This window comes from Hyperoodon ampullatus (assembly GCF_949752795.1).
Source record: "Hyperoodon ampullatus genome assembly, chromosome: 15".
Lineage (NCBI taxonomy): Eukaryota > Metazoa > Chordata > Mammalia > Artiodactyla > Ziphiidae > Hyperoodon > Hyperoodon ampullatus.
Window position 1 is genome coordinate 65,879,027 of NC_136928.1, and position 22,840 is coordinate 65,901,866.

The 22,840-nt window shown below is 46.8% G+C and overlaps 1 protein-coding gene across 1 annotated transcript in view; it reads left to right on the forward strand.

Moving 5' to 3' along the window:
- The window catches only part of ALK (ALK receptor tyrosine kinase), a gene marked incomplete at both ends in the record, with an annotated part of 722,458 nt that overhangs the window by 645,573 nt on the left and 54,045 nt on the right, over positions 1 to 22,840 (forward strand). Inside the window, 2 exons of the mRNA XM_079720718.1 lie at positions 3,791 to 3,885; positions 4,057 to 4,185. Coding sequence (XP_079576844.1) covers positions 3,791 to 3,885; positions 4,057 to 4,185 — 224 coding nt within the window. The remainder of the gene's footprint in view (positions 1 to 3,790; positions 3,886 to 4,056; positions 4,186 to 22,840) is intronic.

Genomic DNA, 22,840 nt, shown 5'->3' on the forward strand with positions numbered 1-22,840 from the left:
CCTAGGTTGGGTCTTCTGTTCCGTCCCTGCCCCACCATCCCCAGAGCCCACTCCCCAACTGCCTCTGCTTCACCCCTGCCCCCCGCCACTTCCCAGCCTGACCCACCTTTGTCCCACCTGTCCCCTCCCTGCAGCCTCTGGAGTCTGGAGCATTTGGGGGAGGGTTGGCAGTGTGGCCTCCTGGGTGGACAGAGGCAGCGTCACATGCTTACATCTGATTTGGCATCTGACTGAGTCTTCCCTGATTGTTATGAGCGTTCCTGACTCAAACTATGTGCAATTCCCAGTGTCAGTCAAACTCTTTGAAACAGCAGCTGCCACTGCCATTGCCTTGCAGAGCACTTTAGAAACTCTTCTATTTAGAAACCATTCCGGCACCAGCTTGCATCATGCCATCCATGCTAAGAGGCCCGGTGGCTGGTTGAGAACTTTGCAGCTCTAATTTCTCAGTAAGAAGAAGGAAGGCAAGAGGGGGGCAGGGAGAGCAGAGAGGGAAGGGGAGACATCCATTTAGGGGAAGAGATCAGTTAGGGGAAACGGGTTTCGGCCCTCTGCCCCATGCTCGATAGGCATACAGGTGTAACTTACTTGCTCATGTTCCCCAGGCCCTCCCGGAAAGTACTCCCATGATGCAGCTCAGCACCGAAATCAGTGCCTGGCCTGGCCCCTTGGCCTATGGAGGACAGTCTAGGAGATGAAGAGCCTGAGTGGAGAACTGAAAAGGTGGACGGAGGGCCCCTTACCCACTGCTGTGCAGGAGCACCGGGCAGATTTGCCGCCCTGATGTTCCACCAGGGAACGTGATTCTTTCTAGTCACCCTCTTCAGGTAGCTCTAAGTACCTGTTTTCTTGCTGCCTGGGAGCAGTCTCTCCCTAACCCTGGCAACTGCTGTAAAGAGAATGAGACAGCAATATTAGGGTGCTTGTTTGCCCCTTGAGAATCCCAGGTCTGGCTGTGTCTGGGGGTTACACAGGCTCCGGCTAGGAGTTCATCTGTAGACCATGTCCCCTGTGGAGATCCAGGAAAACCACACCTCTGACCTCGCCAAGACTCGTGGAGAAACCCAGTGCAGGTGTGCTCCCCACCTCCGCAGCCTGGGGGAATTCTTCCTTCCTCTGAGCTCTCAGAGCATCTTACCGGCACCTCTCATGTGGTATCCGCCTCCTTCTAACTGATTCTGCACTGACATAGACACTCTTCATCTCTCTAGTGGTCAGCAAGCAACTTGAATGCAGCATCTTGTCTTATTTCTTTTAGAATCCCTTATAGGTCTGAAGTAGGACCCAATACACATATATGAGAGGTGTACGTGAAACGAAAATCCTTTCAGTGGGTGCTTATCAAGGTCATCATGAAAGACGCCTCTCAGAGGCATGTGCCAGGTGCCAACAGCTGGCTGGACAAATTGGGTGGGTTCGACCCCTCATGCACAGTCATCCAGCCCAGAACAGGATTTGGGGATTCTCCACTGGGCACTCTTCTTTCCAAGCCCAACCAACCACCGGCCCTCTTTACCGGTCTATCCTAATGGAGGCGCGTGGGCCCCATCATGGGAATCTGAAGGCACTAGTGAGGTTGGCGTGAGTACAGCAGGTTCAGGCATTTCCTCTTCAGAATCAAACCAGGTTTGGGCCCCCTAATCGTGACTTTCAAATAAGAAGGATTATTTGTGATCAACCAGATTTCATAAGACAGGTAGAGGCATAGACGGATTTACTGAGTAGCTTGGTTAAGAATGATTGATCACAAACACACTATTTAGATAAAAGTTTGATTTTGTTTTCAAGTCTTTCCCCCACAAGAGGCAGGAATTCTTCTCTGGTCCCAGCGTTGAACCCTTCTACGCGTGGATCAGAGGTCATCCGCTCATGGGCACGATGGGGGCTTCCGGCCTCTGTGGCAGTTTGCTCACTGACTATAAAGCTTTGCTGCCGGGCTCCCCTGGTGGCGCTGTGGTTGAGAGTCCGCCTGCCGATGCAGGGCACACGGGTTCGTGCCCCGGTCTGGGAAGATCCCACATGCCGCGGAGCGGCTAGGCCCATGAGCCATGGCCTCTGAGCCTGCGCGTCCGGAGCCTGTGCTCCGCAACGGGAGAGGCCACAGCAGTGAGAGGCCCGCATACCGCAAGAAAAAAAAAAAAAAAAGAAGAAGCTTTGCTGCCCTCACTGCAAATCATAAGCAGACATTCTTTCTCCTCCGGTTTCTTTCCTTTACGCCCTTCCTCCCTATGCTAAGGCCGTTTCCTGTGTTTGCTCTGCCCTCTTTGCCCCGCCTTCTGCGCGCTGTCCATCTCCCACTCCTGCCAGCACTTCTGTGTTCTGCTCTTGCTACCCCACACGACCAAATCTGTTGTCTGAGTTCCCTCTTCCCTTTTGTTTTACCAGTGTTCTTGAACTATAATTTACATACCATCAATTCACCTGTTTTAAGTGTGCACATCAATGACTTTTAGCAAATGTACAGAGTTGTGCAAAGAACACCACAATCCAGCTGCAGAATATTTTTGTCCCCCCAGAAAGAACCCTTGTGTTGGTCTAAAGTCAATACTGTTCCCATTCCCAGGCAACCGCTAATCTGCTTTCAATCTCTATAGATTTGCCTCTTCTATACGTTTCATATAAATGGAAAAGTGTAGATGAATAGTGTCGTGAGGTCTTTAATTACTGTCTGGCTTCTTTAACTTAGCGTAATGTTTTTGAGGTCTATCCATTTTATAGCCTATAACCATGCCCATTCTTTTATATTGGGGAGTAGCATTCCATTGTATGGCCACCGCATATGTGGTTTATCCAGTCACCAAGTGGTGGGTATGGGTTGTCTCTCTTGATACTTTAACATCCACACCAGAGACTGTACGTGCTTCTGTGCAATCCAAGGTCATGCTGGATTGACTTTCTGAAAGGTGGGAGAGGGTTTTTAAGTTCTCAGGAAACTCACTTTACAGCAGGACAGGGCTGGCTAACTGAAGTCTTCCAGGAGGATGACTTCCCAGGAAACAGAGGAACCAAACGTATTTTCTATTTATCCCACTCTAAAGCCTTCCCTGGCCACAGTCCCAGGACCTGATCCTCCAAGGCTGTGAAAGAGATGGAAGGAAACAATATGTCATGGGTTTACTGTTAACACTTATGGCCCACTCTGTGTTGCTTACAAACACTCCCAGGGATCACACTCAAAGCATTTAATATTTAACAATCAGTTGGGCACTGCAGAGACCAACCCCAGTCAGAACTGATACTGAACAAGACATGGGTTCCTCGAGATCCCCCTCTGTGTGAGGAGTTAACCTTTCAGTTGCTGGATAATGAGGAATCCAGGGGGTTCCAGGGACAGAGCCATGCTGCCTGAGGCAATCAACAAGCAGAGGACACATGGGGGACAGAGGCGCTTTATCAGTTGGCACAGAAGCGTCTCAATAGTTTAATAATGTCTTCAGCCCCACCTGTGAGCACCAGCTGATATGAAGCCTAGCCCTTCTGCCCACCCTGCACACCCAGAAGGCACAAGAGGTCTCCTCAGAGTATCCGGGAGTCCTGGTCTCAGGCCCCAAGCTCCAAATTCCATTAACCTACAGAGCAGTCCCTCAGAAAGGGAAGTGCCCTGTGCTGGAGAAGTAGGAAGATGTTGACTGCTCCCCCTTCGCCGCCTCCCTGAGATTAGATGGGGCTGATAACAGCTACGGTTGCGAGCCGGGTCATCAGTGCACATTTGGATCGTGCTGGACGTTAAATCCAAGACATGACCCACCCGCGTAGTTTCTCACACCCACTCCTCTTGACACGCTTACAGGTTCTGGCTGCAGATTGTTGCGTGGTGGGGACAAGGATCCAGAGCCACCGTGGCTTTCAACAATATCTCCATCAGCCTGGACTGCTACCTCACCAGTGAGTGCACCCTGTCCCCAGCACTTGGCCCCCAACCCAGACTATCCTGAGCCTCACAATCCCTCCTAGACCCAAGCCCGTGGTCTCTGCCACCTTCCCCGGGGCACACTCATCTCTCTCCCTTAAACCAAACCTCACTTAACTCAGCCCGTGGGGTCTTCTCTATTCTAGTTGGTGGGGTGGACAAGATGCCGCAGAATACAGCACCCAAGTCAAGAAATCTGTTTGAGGGAAACCCAAACAAGGAGCCAAAACCCTGGGAAAACACACCAAAAGAGAACCCCATCTTTGACCCTACAGGTAAGGGTTCAACTTACATATCTGAGCAAAGTAATTTTTTGTTGCAAAAGGTAGAAGAAAGATATGTGCTGTGATTGGGGTGGGGAAAGGTGTTTATAGAATAAAATAGTCGACCTTTAGAAAGAACATCACCTATACCCTGGCTAATGGGCTCCAAGAGGAAGCTGTTTGGTTGTCCTATTCCCTGGGGAAACGGAGCATCTGAAAGTTGTGCAAAGGAGCAAATGTCCTCCATGCCTGGGAAGTACCCAGGCCCCGGCACAAACAGGGGAACCAAGCTGGTACCCTTCTCTCAACTCAGTCCTTCGAAACCACTCCCCATTTACTGAACAAAGCAAACCTTCCATCCATTTCTTCTCCTCATAAAGAGGGCTGGGCCCAAGGCCAAGGTTATCCATTGCTCAAAGGCAGACTAGCTCATCCGTGGTAAAACCCCCCAAAGCTTCAGGTTCACCACATTTCCCCAAAGCTTGGCTCCCTTCTGAAGCTGTTTAATTCAGCATCCCCTGGGCTGAAGGACTTCTCATGGGGCCCTTGTTGCTACAAACACAGGCCTCTTCAGCCTCTGGCCCTAAACTGTGGGTGTGACTTCTCAGCTGCTCTGTACCAGAAAGAAATCTCTTGGAATCAGTCTCCAAATGCAGTATGCGGTTTGTCGGTGGTTATTAAATCTGTGAGCCCAGCCCCAGAGAAGCTAATGAAGGCCAGTGGGCCTGACACCAGCAGGTCAAGGGGTTCCCCCAGGCGGGTGCTGGTGCCTGGGGTGTCAGGCTTCATCCAACATGAGTAACTCAGAAAGGCAGGTGTACGGCCACGGTCCACCCACACTCTTTTCCTCTAAAAGGTAATTCTATATTAAAATAAGAGTAAGTAAATGATACCTCTCTCATTTCTACTTTTAATGTAAAATTTTTGTTTAGTGCAAAGTACAAAAACAAAATAGTTGAGGCTATACCTTTGCACTTAAATTCATTGACCCTCAACTTATTAAAAAAGTATTAGCTTTGCTTTGTCTTTGAAGAAATCCTTTCCGTTCCTTCCCCTAAAAAGCTGTCCCAGGACTCTCATTCCTTCCAGTTCCTGCCTGATCTAATCCAGCTGCCAAACCAGAGGAAAGCGTTCGTTGCTTTTCCCATCACCTCTCTCCTTTTCTCCTATCACCTTGAACTAGAACCTCAAATTTTTTTTTCATTTTTTTCACACGAAGAGGAACCTGGTCTCCTCAACCATGATCTCTATTTCCCCCCTCTGCCTCGTGGTTTGCAAAAGCATCTAACATGATAGAGGCAGCCTTCTGCTAATTGTTCAGCACCTGTCCCCGCCCCCACCCCAGTGACTCACCTCCATCACTTCCTAGCCCTTGGTCAACCACTGCCTCCCTGCTATAAATGAGATGAATGCGGGACTTGTGGAGCAAACATCGTGGCAAGCCCCGCCCCTCCTCACCACCAGCACCGATTGCATAGCAGGAGCTCCAGAAACACTTTATCAATTGACTGGTGGATGTTTGATGCTTGAGCTCAATACTCAGATGTCGGCAGCGGGACCCTGCAGCCAGCCTTTAGGGAGCAGCCACGCACCCTGCCTGACTCCCCGGTTTATTGCCCTATAACTCCCACTGCCCCTAAAAGGCTGATCGATAAGGGTCTGCCCGGTGGCCACTCAGACTAATGAAATCTCCCTGAGGCTCAAAAGTGGCAGTGCTCCCCTACCGCCTCCAAATAAAATTAGAAGCAAGCGGGTGCCTGAGAGGCTGGAGATGACAGTGGCAGGAACACAAGCTTCCTCTGGGCAGCCTCACGGCAGGAGTGACAGCAAGTGGCTATGGGTCAGTGTTCTGTCTCCAGACCCCCTCCAGAGTGACCCCAGCTCAAGAGGAAGAGGGCGCTGAAGCAAATACCTCCCCAAGCAGCCTTGCGGGGGGAGCGGTGTGGAGCAGGGCCTCCTTTCCCCACCAGCCAAAGGACAGTGTCCACTGAGCCCCCTGGAGTGGCACTTAGCCAGGACCCAGCCTCATGGTCCGGGAGAACAGGCCACACCCTGGGTCCAAGCCCTGGCCCACCCTCTTGGCTTTAATCTAGAGCTCCCCACTACTTCTTGCACACTTCCTCTGCCTCTGCCGGCGGTCCAGACCCAGGTCAGGAGCTCACAGAGCTCCGAGTCTAGAAGAGGAGGGCACAAGGAGACAGATACTTGGACGATTAAGGGAGGGCAAGGTGCCTGCAGCGAGAGAAGTGCCATCGGAGGAGGGACCTGGAGGGGGAAACGTGCAGGCAGCTCATGGAGAGGCCACGGTCAGGGCCACAGCCACTCAGAAATAATCACCTGGCAAACGTTTGCCTGGCACTTCCCACACACCTGGGGCTGTGCAGCTACGACAGGGAAAAGGGGAGCCAGTACCCCCTGTTCTGGAGCTTCTGGCCCACGGGAAGTGGGCAGCCTGTGAACCTGCAGGTCGTGGTCTGCAACGTGAAGCTTGTCGACTGAAAAAAATGCACAATGGGATAGTTGTGAATTAAGTTTTATTTGGGGCAAAATGAGGACAATAGCCCAGGAGACAGCATTTCACACAGCCCTGAGAGACTGCTCTGAAGAGGCATGGGGGACAGTCAGTGTATATGTGATTCTGGTGAAGGGGGAGCACGTGCAGTGCAGCACACATTTTCGCAGAAGGTTGCTGCTAGTCTCGTGAAGGTTACAGCCAGCCACAAGGAGCAGACGTCACCACAAAAGATTTTAGTGCTTTCTCTAGATGTAAGGAGATGCAAGGATTGGACTCATAAAATATTCTCCTGGGGCTTCCCTGGTGGCGCAGTGGTTGAAAGTCTGCCTGCCGATGCAGGGGACACGGGTTCGTGCCCCGGTCCAGGAAGATCCCACATGCTGCAGAGCGGCTGGGCCCGTGAACCATGGCCGCTGAGCCTGCGCGTCCGGAGCCTGTGCTCCGCAACGGGAGAGGCCACAACAGTGAGAGGCCCGCGTACCGCAAAAAAAAAAAAAAAAAAAAAAAAAAAAAAAAAAATATATATATATATATATATATATTCTCCTGAAAATATCTAACTATTTGAAGGCCTGTTCTCCCAGGTTTTTTAGAGCACAGAGTGTCTCATTCCTGATCTACCTGCTGAACTCCTTTCAGGGTGACTGTTGAAGGTCAGCGGTCACAGCAGCTTATGATTTGATCCTTGTAGAGGTAGATGCCAAGTGCCAATTTGTAGTTGACAAGCTTAACCTAACTCAGAGCTTCTACCTGGGAGAGCCCCCTGGAGAGGAAGGGAGGGCTGGGGGCAGAGGGAAAGGAAAGGAAAGAACAGTCAGTGAGCACACCTGACCCCGGGCTCGGGGTGGTGGTGGGGGGTGGGGTCTCACACATCTACTCCTCTAGTCCTCACTCTGGCCCAGGGCCCGCTGCTGTTATTAGAACTGCAGGGATGAGAGAGATGATGGGGAAGAATGTAAGCATCCCACAGCTGGTAGGAAACGGGGCCAGGATGTAGCCCTGAAGTCTGCACTCTTCAGCCAACTGAGCTACTTCGAGTATCTAATTCTCCTCTCAGAGATCAGTGCTATAAATGGAAAAGAGCTGGGAGAGTGTCCCAGACGAGAGCCCCTGCATGATCAGTAGACAAATCTGCCCCCAGCCATCCCAACAAAGGACAGAAGAGGCTGGATAATAAGATTTTCTCCCCAAAGTTCAGCACTGTCTGTTTCTGCTGGGCTGGAACAAGGGTGGCTGGTGGCATTTCCACTCTCCTCCCGGCAGGCTTTCGAGCAACTCCTAGGAATGCAAACGCCAGTTGGGTCTTCTGAAAACCGTCACTCACAAAGCTTCCAAATTTCTAAACACACCTCACGTCCCCCAAGCCAGCCCTTCCCTCTGATGAGGGCCTGACCCTCTGGGTCTGGGGATTTTCTTGCCCCCAGCTCACGGGGCAGAGCTGAGCCACTGTAGCATCCAGGCAGGGAATACCCTGTCCAGGTGCTTCACGGAACATTCTCGGAAGCCTCTGAGTCACTTTAGCTAATCAGATGAAGAAACTGAGAGAGAAATGGGGCAAGTATTAAGGCTGAGAAATTACATTTGTCAGCTTTGCACATACAGTCACACTAACCATATGGTTGGGATAATGCAATCACAGGCTGCAGAGCTCTCTCTCTCTCTCTCTCTCTCTCTCTCTCTCTCCCCACTGCCCCCCAGCAGTAATGACCACGAGGGGTGAAGAGGTGCATGCAGGCTCTGTCACCTTCTCTCTCTCTAAAAGCCCAGGTAAGGACAGGCAGGACCCTCCCCCAACCCCAGGCCAGATGACTCGGCCTCGGCTTCCTAACCCATCTCTCCTTCTCTTTCGAGCTTACATATTGTGTAGGAGGGCAGGATAGAATCAGCTCAGTTTACATGCAAACAAGCCCAGCCCACAGGGGTCCATAACTTGCAGAATGCTGGCATCAAGCCACAGTCTTGCCTTTGAGTTGGTTGGTGACAGTTGGTTTACTGTATTCTGAATACACGTCTTTGCCAAAGGTTGGTGGGGAGACAATTAAAAATGTGTGGAAAAGAGCACTGGACCAGGAGTCAGAACTCCTGGCTGGCCTACACTAGCAAGCTGTGGTCCTAAGACAGGTCTCACCTCTGTCCAGCCTTCCATCCCCTCATCTGATGTCTGGGGCATGTCAGCAAACCCTCAGGTAACAGCTCGTGTTTGAGGGACTAACACAAACACAGACAAAGGAGAGAAAGCTGCTACTTTTGAAAATCAAGGTTGAAGTAGACAGTCTCCAGGTCCCTTGCCATCCCCAACTCCATGGTTCTAAGAGCTGAGCGGATTTGGCATAAGGGAGCCAGAGCTCCCCTTGGCCCACTGCTAATGTGCCCAGAAGTGAGGGTGACACACTGTCCATTTCCACACACACTCCTCTGATTCAAGAACAGATGCCAATTCCAATGAGAAAGTTTTATGTGTTTCACATAAATTGATTGGGTCTATTTCTGCTAAATGCATTATCCATTCACCACAGAACAACTATTAGAGTTAATAGAATTTGTAGCTAGAGCCATTATGCTCCAAGCACACCCTTCTGGGGATGACAGCATTATTGGAAGGCAGGCTTCACAGAGCCTGGCCTCACTCACTCAGAGCTGTCTTCTCACTCACTGGGGGTCTTTGTTTCCATCGGAGCCTTTCGCACCTGCAGGCCCAGCCAAGCTCATTTCAGCAGCATACCCCAGTAGTGAAGATTTACCCAGTTCCTAAAGAAATACATGTATCTCATCCAGTTCCAGAAACTCCTGTCATCTTATCACCTGTTGGCACTGCAGACAACCTCATGCCAGGTTGGAGGTACAGAGGGGGCTGGCATCCCTGCTTTAGCCGTGGCTCTTTACTGTGTGTCAGTTTTGAAGGCAGGAGGCCCCCAAAGCATTGGGAGGACAGGCAACAAGTAAAGGTAGAAGCCCCAGTCATTCCAGGGGGACCTCAGAATAGACTCCTAAGTTCATTGTATCATTAACAGCTTCTTCCAGAAATAACCAGTGACGAATTGGGACTGCATGAATGCAGCAGTGAGCAGGTCGGCCCTTGGGGACCTAGATCTGGCCCAGGGTTTCTCTGTGTCCTCATGTCATCTGCTTCTGGTTACCTGGCTGGGGGAGGGAGGACCCACAAGCACTCCTGGTTAAAATGCTGATTCCTGGGCCCCACAGACCTGTGGAATCTTAATGTCTGAGAATGAGAGGTCAGGCTCTGCCTTTTTAAGAAACTCACAAGGAAAACCTGGTTTGAAACAGAGTTTAGGAACCCCAGGCTGCAGCCCGACCTCCTCGATGCAGGTGGGCATGGACCTTGGGATGGAGAGGAGGCGGGCTCGGGGCCACACAGCATCCTCCGAGGGTTCAGCTCTCAGACAGTAAAGGCCTCACCTCATGCATCTCCTCTTTACACAGCAGTAATAACCACTATCCCTGAGCACCGCCGTGTGCTGGGCTCTTTCACATGCATTATCTCATTTGCTCGTACTATAATATTACCCCCATTTACAGATGAGGAACTTGAGGCCCACAGAGAGGAAGTAACTTGCTCTAAGTTATACAAGTTGTGTAAAACGTTAAAATCACATGCAAAGTAAAGTTTTCTAAGCCAAATAACATTGGGAAGGGCAAAGTTTCCTTCAAGAAACCTTAAAGGAATCCCACTGTTGAATGGGTCTTCTAGAGGAATCTTTCTTTGAAAAACCCTGAACTGAAAATGTCAGTTTTTGCTTAAACAGAGCACATAGGCATCTTCACTAATATTCAAAATAGCACACCAGGCGTACAGTGCACCTCCGCACACGTAAGAAAGCTGATCATTGCAGCTAATTTGCGTCTCTCCGTGCCCCCCAGCCTCCATGGGTGCACGTGAGAGGCACTTCTGTCGGCACCCATTCAACTGCGGGGAGCACCTCTTTGAGAGCTGGGCCGGCATGGGGCTGTAGATATAATCCTTGGAACCCGTTTGGGCACTGGCCGTTTCCCTGCTCAGCTGGCCTGCTGTTTAACCATGTGCTGCGCGTTCTCTCTTATCCACTGATTTTAGATTATCACCTATTTATAGCCAGAGTACTAGTGATAACGCATGAAGCACCAGCTCTAACAAGGCTTGTGGCCCCCAGTCACTGCGGCAGGCTCGGCGCCCTCCAATTAGGATGTCACTCTGCATTTGGGTGCAGCTCCCTTCCCCATGAGCTAGCGCGGCTGTGCTCCAGGGAGAGAGGTAGCTTGGAACTAATTCGTGACTCACAATCCCCGTTACTCATGTTAACGAGTCCCTCCCAGAGCAAGAGGCTTTGCAAGCTGGGGAGCCAGTCAGCATCCCCAGGAGGTGGCCGACACCAAGGCCCAGGGGCCGCTTGGTGGCCGAGGGAGAGACAGCACTTCTGCAGGGACCCGGTGATGGTGACAGGGAGGAACTGAAGGCTGGATAAGAAGCCACGCTCCCTGAGCAGAGCACACACTGGCAGCAGAGCTTCATGGGTTTGCAGACGGCCCCCTTCCCTCCGCACGCCCGTCTCCAGCTATTAAGCACACTCGGTGTCTCTTATGTGACCCTTACAGACTCTCCCCACCAGTCCCCCAGGAGAGACATCACGGTCCAGCTCCCAGCCCTGCCACCTACTTAAAGTCACTCCTCCTTTCTGTGCCTTTGTTTCCTCACATCCAAAAAATGGCACTTATATTGTTAGGGCTTCCATCTCATAGGTGTGAGGAAAGGATCACATAAGTGAATCGGTTTCAAGGGCTTAGAGAGGCGCTTGACCCAAAGTGAGCAACATGAGCTGTCGTTGTTTTCCCCATTTTAGAATTGGGGAGACAGAATCAGAAAGGTTATGCAGCTTACCTCACCAATCAGCTGCAGAGCCAGGGTTCCCACTCAAGCCTGCTCACCCCAAAGTCTTCCCGCTCTAGCCCCATGCCCACCAGGAACAATCCCAGATACCACCCAGCTGCTGACCGCGGTTAGGGAGAAGCTCTTGCTACATCCAGACTGGCTACATCCATCTTCTCTCTTCATGAGGAGATTCAGCTCAGCATTGTGTTCACAATTCCCTGAATCTCTCTCCTAGAAAAAAAAAAAATCACATTGAGCCGAGTTTAATTTAACAGGCCTGTGCTGGTGCCTGCTCCGTGCCCTGTCCTGTGCTGGGTGCCTTGGGGCCTGCAGCTGGGAACAAGCCAAAGTGCCCCTCATGGAAAGTGTACCACCCAGAGCGGGGCCCACATAAGCCTGACATGAAGCCACTATTACCCCAGTACAAGGGAGTCTCTGCACCCCTTTTCAGGTGTCCAGTTCTGATCACAGCTGGCATTAGTACAGGTGCCCCCACTCCCCGGCTCTGCCTTTATCCTGCCCTGGATGGTGAAAGGGTCTCCAACCAAGACTGGTGCTTTGCAAATTATGCTGAACTTATCATCATTTTTGAAAAGAAATCCAGTGTCCTTTGAGAAAGCAAGGAATCAACAGTGTACTTCATAACTGCCCGATTCTGGGCTCCACTGGAAAAATAGTGCAGCAGCATCCAGCTCTGGCAGGCTCCAAAACGCTTCACGAACCTCCAGTCTAATACAACATGCTGGTTGGTATTATGGCGAAGCTGCAGACAAAGTGCCTTCACACCATGCCGTGGTTCCTTTTAGTAGCAGAGAGGACCCATTGCCTCTCTCTCTCCTGGCTGGCCTGAGAAAACGTGTTGTTTTTCCCATTTGTTTTAGTGAAAGATTACATAAGTGAGAGACAATAAATGACCTGGGAACTCTGAGCTCAGCACGCCTTGATTAAGATCATTTAGCTCCAAGACTAGCAGGACGCAAAGTCCCCTCCATCAGTGCAGGTGCATTAAGCACTTGTTATTTGGGAAGTCCATTTTTAATTATCATCCTTCTCTCAGACTTGCTTGTTCTGCCTGCAAGATAACCCTGCATCCCCTCGGAGCCTATTCAGCTCTTTGCTTGTTAGAGCAAAGCTTCAGTGATCCTGGACAGAGAGGTTTTTTAGAATTTATCTGGACCCAGAGCTAGACAGTGGAACTAGGGGGAGAAAGGCTGAAATGCTAACTCTAGGTCTGCCAAAAGGCAGTTCCTCCCTGCCTGCCCCTACACTGCCAAGAGGAAAAGGAACAAGAGGTGGAATCACCTTAGCCATCACTGAGTCAGGGAGAAGAGAGAGGGCACAGGGAATAAATGGGCCCACCAGCGCCCTCCACACTGGGTGCTTACCAACAAGATGAGGCCAAAGAAAGCATTGGCTTCTGGGGAGGGCCTTGGGGTATACAGATAGGTATCTATTACTTTGTAATGAACTACCATAAAAATATAGTGGCTTAAAACAGCACACATTTGTTATATCAGTTTCTGTGGGTCAAGAAACCAGGCACAGCTTAGCTGGGTCCTCTGCTTCATAGTTTCTCATAAGCTTGCATAAGATGTTAGCCAGGGCTGGGTCTCATCTGAAAGCTCAGTTGGGGAACGAATTACTCCCAAGCTCACATGGTTGTTGGCAATTCCTGGAGAAGCTGATGATGAGAAAGAGAAAGAGAGACAGAGACAGAGAAATAGGGAGTCTACTAGCAAGATGGAAGTTACAATCTTTTGTAACATAGTCATGAGTATAACATCCTGTCACCTTTGTCATATTCTGTTGGTTAGAAGCAACTCACAGGTCTCGCCCACACTCAAAGGGAAGGGATTATGCAAGGGTGTGGCTACCAGGAGGTAGAGATCACTGGGGCCACCTGACAGCCTACCTGCAGTGGCTTTTGTGTGTCAGAGATCAACCAATCACCAGGAAGCTTTGAGAGCTCAGTGTGGATTCTGATGGGCAGAATTCCTGGCAGCAATCTCAAGCCTCTCTGTTCAACATTCCACAGACACTTAAATATTCACTAAGTACCTACTGAGTGCCAGTCCATAGCAGAATGGAAAATGGATCAACAAAGAATTCTAGAGACCGTGGTTCCAGCTGTGGGACTTCAGGAGAGTCAAACATTCTGAGCCCCAGTTTTTTCTTTATTCATAAAGTAGTGATAATAATTACCTGCCACAGTTCTTTTTCAGAGCTGGCTATTGTAGTGAGCAAATGAGATCATTTGCTTTGAAAGGTACAAAAGAATATGCTAATATAAAATGTGTGATGTTATTATTAACATTATTAAACTACATAACAGAAAAGATAGAGCCAATTCACTTATCCCTCATATGTTGCCTTCTATACATTTTCAGTGTATTTATAATCCTCCTCCTCCTCCACCTATGAGCTGTGCACTCTTTTATTTGTATATAAGTATGTGTTCTGGGCATATTTTTCCTTAATTTTTTGTGAAAGTTTCAAGCACATTCTAGTTTTTGCCCTCTTAAAGCTAACCATCTTAAGAAAAAAGGGGGCAGTATTTTGCATGTTGGGTCCTTTTGTTCAGTCAATTCCCCCAACCCAGCTGATCATCAATTTGTAGGTGAAACCCTCAAACTCCACTTGGGGGAAATATGTGACTTGAGTAAGGACATAGAAGATTGCCCCCCAAAAGATCCACTCATCAATATAAATTGAAAGAGGGTTTCTAGTCTTTTAAAGCTTGTCAAGATCTCAGAAATAATGGGGACTCCAGAACTTTCTCCAGGGACAGCTTTTCAAACAGATCCCAGGTGGTTGGATCTGAGAGGCCTGATTTGGTTTTTATAGTGAGTATTGACAGTGACTTCATAATAATGTGAGAGTGTATTTTATTCTTTTAATTGTTATTTTTTATTAAGTGGCTGACAGACTGAATGATCCAGTTCTGGGATTAATGTTCACAAGTAAGGAAAATAAGGTACAGCTTGGGCTTGTTCAGCAACCCAACTGAAAGTCAGAAAAACTCCTGGGCCTCAGAAGAGCTCCCTGGAAAAGAGGAGTATTTCTTTTCCTTCACCCAGATTTATGAGTTGGGGCCTACTAACTAGTCCATTCAGCCTATCAGCTGATCGGCTCCCTCAACCATGGGGCCAGTGGCGTGTCCACACTGCTAAGGAGTAGGACTCGAGTGTTTCCTTAGAGACACTGCAGGACTCCCTGCCTCTCAGTTATGTGGGTTTGGGTGTGCGAGTGTGAGTGTGTGCTGGTGTGTGTGCGAGTGTGTGAAGGTGTGTGCTGGCTCCTTGGGAGCCTACCCCCTCTCTGCTGTGCAGTCATGAGTAAGACAAAATTTGCCTTTCAACACATCCATTTGTACCACCAGAACGCCTCTGGTCCACTCCATCCTATGATGTTCTGACCCTAATACAAGAACTCCACAAGGGTCAAAGATGCTTCCTTTGAAGCATGCACGGTACCCGCAGCATGTGTGAGCTCCCTCTTCTAACCCCTCAGGTGGGTTTGGCGGCTGGCGTTTGGCCTACTCTCTTTTTTCTATTTTTTTTTTCTTGGTTTTGTTTTTGTTTTTCACTTAGCAAAGGTTTATTAACTATCTTCTGTGTGACTGGCACTGTTTTAGGTCCTGGAGACAAACAGTGAACAAAATTGGCTAAGCTTCACTCTTGTAAAGTTTGCACACTAGAGGGAAAAACAGGAAACAAACAAGTGTACAGATGATATAGTTTCAGATGGTGATGTGTCATGAGGAAAATAAAGCAAGTTAAGGGGACAGAGATGACAGTGGCAGAGCATGTGTGCTGTAACGATGGGTGTTAAGGGAGAAAACTCGAGGTTTCATCAGGTGTGACTCAGAACAGAACCGGGATAATACTATTTGTTACTATTGTTAAGACCCCACTTTTTACTCCTGGGCTGGCGTGGCCTGGGGAACCTCTGAGGCCCCTCTACAATGTAACTACAGCTCTCATAAACTCTAGAGGCCTTGACCATGAAGTGTGCAGACACAGAGCAGAGCGTGGTAGAGAAGGGGGAGCACACCTGGGCTGAGCAGGCTGGGCCGGGGGAGTGACCCAGACACCTGCTCTCCTCCAAGGAAGGCAGGCTGAAGGCCATACACAGTTTCTAAAGAAGCATTGGAAACCCGGTCCCAATCCAGTCTGGCATTGCTGTTGGAGCGAGAGCAGCAGGACTCTCTGGTCAGTGGTGTTTTCTTTGCCATTTGGGAGGAGATCTGTATTCTAGGAAGGCTCCATCCACATTAAGTCTGATCCAGCCAATGTCCAGCAGCCCAAGGAAGTGTCCAGTCCAATAACAAAAATTACTATATAGATGACTGCTGATGTTGGTTCGGTGGCCCTATACATGACTAGTCTCACTAGTTCAATGCCTGATGATGCCAAGACTCACATCTCTGTGATCTTTTTGGCCTTTTCCTCATGCTTCTTGCCTCATGGCCACTGCATCTCCAGGCACCATGACTGCCCTCAAGCAGGAATAAGAGAGACTTGCCTCTTCTCTTCTCTTCTCTAGTCCTACATAGTTTGTCTTCTGTCTTCAGTCCACCATTTGGTCCTACTTGCTCCCCCACGACTTCCCTTTCTGCCCTGGACATTTGGATTCCCCCCTTTTCACGTGTCCCTGTTCTCCAATTCATCTTAGAAGGTCCGGGACCCTGACCCAGGAGTCAGGACATTTGTTCTTCTAGCTCCTAAGCACTTGGCTGCTCAGGCTGCCTGCACCTCCATCTTCCCATCTGTCAGAGGTGTTACAGTCCCAAGGCCTTGTAAGGATTTCACCCTTCATGATTTAGAACCAAACAATAAGCAAGAACTAGTAAGAATAAAGCAGTGAGGGGTGCTGGCCTCCCACACTGTTGCCTCTCTCCCAGGAGCCAGTGGACCTTACAACAGGAGGTACCAGACCAGGGTTTTCTCTCCCAGGTCTGTGGACAAGAGCAGATGAGGGCAGAAATCAATGACTCTTCAGGCCTGAGTGTGGCAAAGCTGGTATTTGAACCACTGCTACTTCCCACTTAAGCCTCAGAACCAAATCCATTACATGTGACCCCCAGATGGGTGAGTATGCAGCACCCATCTCAATGTCAAATACTTTATTAACACAACTCTGGCCCGAAGCCAACTTGGGAATAACCAAATTAGCCCTGAGGCCTCCTTTAACTTAATTTTTACAGCTCTGCTTTCAGGATAGTGTCTTTCCTGTGACCTTTCCCCTCTCACGTGTTACTCACTTTCCCTCAGGGAGCAGGGGGTGGCTGAGAACACAACACAGACGCCATCACAGGAGCCATTAAAAACTGCCTCAGATTGCCAGGCGTCAGAGCTGTTTAGGGTAATTCAGTCCTGAAAGCAGCTTTTATCTCAACAGCCCAGATTTGCTGCCCTATTGATGGGGAGCCGGCTTGTTCAGAGGTTCCTCTTCACGAAGGGAGGTCTGCTTCCCAGCAGAGAGGGATGTGGGCCTCTGGTCTTTGTTCCCCAGGAGACCTCAGCTTTTGCAGGCATCCTGCCCATCTAGAGGAACTGCGTTTGGGTCTAGGGAAACAAAGATGTAAAAGTGAAGAAGAGATTATATGTGTGAGCATGTCTAGTACAAAAGACAGAGCTGGTTTTATAATTATTGTTGTTACCCCCTCCTAACTTCTCATCATCAAAATAGAACAAGAGAGAAATGACCAGAAAGCTACGCATGAGTAAACGAGGTGTGTGTGTGTGTGTGTGTGTGTGTGTGTGTGTGTGTGTGTGTGTGTAGATGCAAACAAATTCAGTCTGAGAAACAAAGCAGAACAACAAGGAAAATTCATCAACTGAAAACTGTGTTGTAAAAAGAGTAAATGTGATGTTCCCCTCCTCACTTAGTCTCTGTAACCATAGGCCATTTCTTTAACTTTTCTACATGGTTGCCTATCTTATGAGATAAACGTAACAGTTCTTCCCCCTTCCCTATCTACTGACCTAACATGGTTTTAAGAAGCTAAACTAACTGGAGGATGGAGATGTACCATCAATGTACTGTAATTAAGTACATTGAAATTGAGGGACTACAGATTCCCAGTCCTGTTGGTTTAGAATCACAGAAGCATCCTTTTATCTGAGGATAGAAGATGCTTCTAGTACCTTCCACCATCCACCAAATATAAGTACCAAAATATAAATACCTTCCAAAGCTCTGAAATAAAGGTTTTTTGTAGCTAGCTGCCCCTCAGTCTGATGCACAGAGAGGTATAGGGCCCTTCTCATGCCCTCACCCAACATTAGGTACCAAATAAGATTAATCAGAGAACATTCTGAACCACTGAGAAAGCATACCCAACAATAGAGATAGAGGACAGTGAGTTAATATAAAATATTTATATCTGCAGCCATTTAGTAAAGGGTCAAATAGCCCTAAACAACTTAAGTTCAAGTGGCACTATCAAGAGGAAGTTAAATTATACTTAGTGGGCTGTATCCAAAAAAAAGGCAGAATATGATGTAACAGCAAGTTCTAGGCCATGGTCAGTGGGGATGTCCCTGAGGTGAAATCTGAAAAACCCTGCAGTCTCAGGCATAGAAATACAGGTGAGGAGCCTGACCAGAGAGATGGTATAAAGGAGCTAATCATAGCAGATGATGTCAAGTGATTCCTAAATTTAAAAAAATTTTAAGGATTCTGGAAAGATGGCAGTGATGCCAGTAACAGCATAGTTTTTTTTTTAATCTCTCTGAATCCCTATGCAAAAATCAAAGAAACATGTATCAAAACTGAAAACCCATGTATATTTACAACAAAAAATTTTTTGAAAATATATTCCCCTCCAACCCCAAAATACAAGTGAGTGAAGACAAAGCACCAACAACCATAAGACCTGCATAGTATCAGCATCTGAACAAGGGAAAGAGAAGAAAAGCAACAGGCTATCTTACAAACCTGAGAACAGGAGAACCCCCAAATAGCTGACAGGTATTTGCTGGAAATGACAGACAATCTGCAAATAGCTACTGAAACTAGGAGAGTTCTTCCCCAACCCAGTGGTGTGTGAGAGCAAGGGGCCTTTGGTAAGATCTGAAGGAGCTAGAAGAGTCTGGCCACTGAGCATCCTTTCCAGGAAACGACCCACACTGAGAAGAACTTTCTAGGACTGAAATCAATATTGACTAGGATAGGGATAATAGAGACCACAAAAAGAGAAGATATCCAGATTCAAGTGGGGGAAAGAAATAGAGCCAGAAACATCGGAAAGCAAACTGCCATATTTTTTAACATTATATGAAAATTAAAAAAGAGTAAAGGGAGCTGTGTAAAGTTAGAAACTCTCCTGAATCCTAAAAGTTCTAGCAAATTAATTTTATGTTAAAATGCATAAGTATCAAGATCGAACCCCATCCAAGTTACAATAAGAATTTTAAAAGAGCAGAGAGGACAGACTAACATCCCTACAGAGAAATGAAAACATACCAGAAAGGCCCACAGAGGAGATGACAATGGTAAACTATTTCAAAATGAGTTAACAGACAAGAAAACAATGAAAGTAACATAAATCATTATTATAAAAATCAGAAACTAGATGGTAGAACTCTCTGAAGAATTTGAAATAAAAGGAGAAAATAATTTCAGAAATGAAGACTAAATTAGAAGGCATGCAAAAGCAAATAAATATAACAGTTAATGCCTTATGAGAAATAGAAGACGAAAAGAGAAACTTTTTTAAAATCAAAAGGATGATACACATCAAAGAGAGGCAAGGAAGATCGAACACACAGATAACGAGAGTGCCTGAAAAAGAAAACCAAAGAAGGCAGACAAAACAAATGTTTAAACCTATAATTCAAGAAAAACGTTCGTATTGAAACTACTTATTAAAAGAGCATGTCTGTATATCTGAGAATACTGACTCATATTGAGCAATACCAAAGTATCAATATATTATAGTAGAATTGCTGTACCTTAAGGAAAAAAAAATACTGTGGGCACCTAAGCAAAAACAGCTAATGATTTATTAGAGAATGAAATTTGGGTTATCAACAGAGTTTTTTGTTTTGGTTTTTTTTGGGGGGTGGTATGCAGGCCTCTCACTGTTGTGGCCTCTCCCGTTGCGGAGCACAGGCTCCGGACGCGCAGGCTCAGCGGCCATGGCTCACGGGCCCAGCCACTCCGCGGCATGTGGGATCTTCCCGGACCGGGGCACGAACCCGAGTCCCCTGCATCGGCAGGCAGACTCTCAACCACTGCGCCACCAGGGAAGCCCAATCATCAGAGTTTTTGACAGCAATACTTTATACCAGAAGAAAATGGAGTCATATATTTAATATACTCAAAAGGAAAAATTATTATCAACATTCAAGAACTCAAGGGATATTGCTTCTATGAGCCCCTCCTAAGGAATCTACTTGAAAACAAACTTCAAACAACCAAAATGACTAGAGATATATCAACATGATTGATATGGGCGTTAAACATACACTACTTACAGACTAACTAAAGGTTAAAGAGGAAAGAGTAGTATATGTAATGGCAATGTGCCCAATGTAGATAGTGTTCAGCTTCAAGAAATTTTAGGAGAATGGAGAGCACATATACCAAAAAAAAATGTTTTTACCGATCTCAGTTTTTCTATTGATTATGGTATAGTAGTAGTATTGTTACTCTGATACTATTGTGTGTATAATGGAGGATAAAGTGACTGAGTAATTATAGAATATTCTAATTCCATTATCACCTTTGTTCTTGAAAACCAAGACTCTCAGTGTGGAAAAAGAAATACAGATGTAATATAGAAGAGGTTAAATTAAAAACCCTGTAGTCCTGAATTTTATTGGGAACGGTCAGTGTGAACTCATGGGTATTTTGTCATATAAATGTGTGTGTGTGTGTGTGTGTATTTATACTGATATACATATGTATACAACATGTATATTTCCTAGCTCTGTCCACTAAAGAAGCCTAGAAACAATCACCAACCCAGTAGCAATAAGTGTCTATAGCACCCAGATTTTATACTTAAAATACCTTTTTTCACTAGAAGAAACCAAAGCTTTTGAAAAAATGGCTGAGCCCAGGTCTGGGGAAGGAACATTTCATCATATCAGATAGCAAGGAAGCAAAAGAACTCAGGAAGCTACCACTGACCAAAAATGTGACAATTTGAGCTTCTAAGGAATAATAATTATGATTAATTAAAACTCAAAATATGTTTAAATTCATGTATTCATGATATACAAACAACTAATTAGTCAACTTCAGAGGATGATAGAGGACCAATTCATTACCTTGAACACTGCAAATAAGGAGAAAGAATTGAGCATTTATCCTGCCTTTCTTATATGAACTATACCACTGGGTAACAACATAGTAGGTGAGAGGAAGCATCTTTTTATAAATATATGTCAACTAATAAATAAGGAAAAAAGTATATAATTTGAATATCATTATTTTGCAACTCCCAATAAATAAACGAACCTAAGCATTAAGCTTCAACAACTGTTAACATCAAAAGAAGACAGCAATAATCAGACATTGATCTTGTATCTAGAAGGGGATGCTACTCCATTGTTTAAAGAGCTGAACTGTTTTAACCTCACAATGGCAACGATATGTATATTGCTTTCATTTTGCCCTAATAAGGAGAACAACTTATTAATTTTCATCATGTACTCACAAGAAGGGTTACTTTCTCCAATTTATATTAAAGAATAGTGTCATATACATTTATGGATGGTGAATGATTATATTTACTTGGATTTTTGGTCATTATTTTGCTTAACAAGATCTACAGTGGCCATCAAAATGGTTCAGTATGCCACAGCTCCCATGAAGTTCAGCTCAGTCAACAGATATGGATAAAATTGAGTTCCATGGATCAGAATAAAAATGGTGTATAAGATCCACAAGAGCCACTGAGCACTCTTCTGTGGCACAACCATATAGGCCTTTGATGTGAGGCAGATCCTTACTATTGTGATTAATAATGATAGTTGAGAACTTATTTTCCTTTGTATCATGTTTTATTTCTTTGCATTCAATTGAGCAGATGAGATGGCTTAGCAACAGTAATAAAACCAGCACGATCACTACTTAGCCAATTTTTCTAACATTGTGCTGTGTATTACTAATTGATTTGTTTCTTCTTGGAGGGTGTTGCAATATACTTAAAATGAAACCCAGGGCTTAATGGATTTTTCTTTACTCAGCTGTCTATAACCAATCAGTATTTTGATGTTTGTGGGTTCTTTATACAATATAGCTGTGAGTATTAAACTAGGTTTCCAGTGGGTGGTATAATTAAGAACAAGATAAAGCAGTTCTTGTCTTTTCTCTCTCATAAATGAATTTTAATACAATAGTTTGTTTTTTAAGTAAGAGAAGAGGAAAGAGCCGGGTTTCCTCCCTCCCCTGCTCCCAATCCAGGCTCCTCCTTGGGGGCCATTTAATCCTCCTACAGCTCCACAGAGCCTCAGGGATCAATGTAGACTCTCAGCTGGGGAAATGTGAGGACCCTTGAACTCTCAGACTGGCAACTTGGTGTCAAGCTCACCTCACTGCTGGTCTCACTGTGACCTTGATCTTCTCTTTAAAAACAAAGATTTTCCCTTGTTGCTTATTACCCAGTCCCTCTCATATGTCTGCTTGCTGATCTTGTAAACATTCCAGTTACCAGATTTCCCTTTTGACACCCCCTGGCTCCCCATGGCCTCTCAGGGGACCAGAGTCCTGACACTAAGCACCTGTTTTCTCTGGTTTGTGCCCATGACCCCCTAAAGTGCACACTCTGCTAGGCTAAGCTACTGTGGGACTTTCTGAGGCTGAGGGTCTACCTACCACATACCCTGACCAGACTCCTCTCCCCTCATTGTGGCCTGCCTACTCTCTGGTCCTGAGCAAACTTGGTCGGGTTTAACTGAGCTCTGGGCTCATAGATTTTAAAAGGGGTGGGGGAGGGAAACAGACTTGCAGAAAGGTTCCACGAGGATTTCATGGTGATTGTAGCACCTTTTCAAGTCTTGTACTTAAACTCAGAAGATCTATGTTTAACTCCTAGCTTGACTGATTATCCACTCTATTTACAGCAGGCTGGCTCTCCTGGAAAAGTTGTCATATAATGCAAATATTGTCCTCTCTCCCCATGGCTCCAGCCTAGTATCTACTAATCTGAATCTTCAGGGCCCTGGAATCTGTATTTTTAAAGGTCCTTAGGTGGTTTGGGAACCACTGAATTCAGATATCTCCAAGGTCCCATCTTGCTGTGGCATTCTGTGATGTCTATGAGATTCCAAACA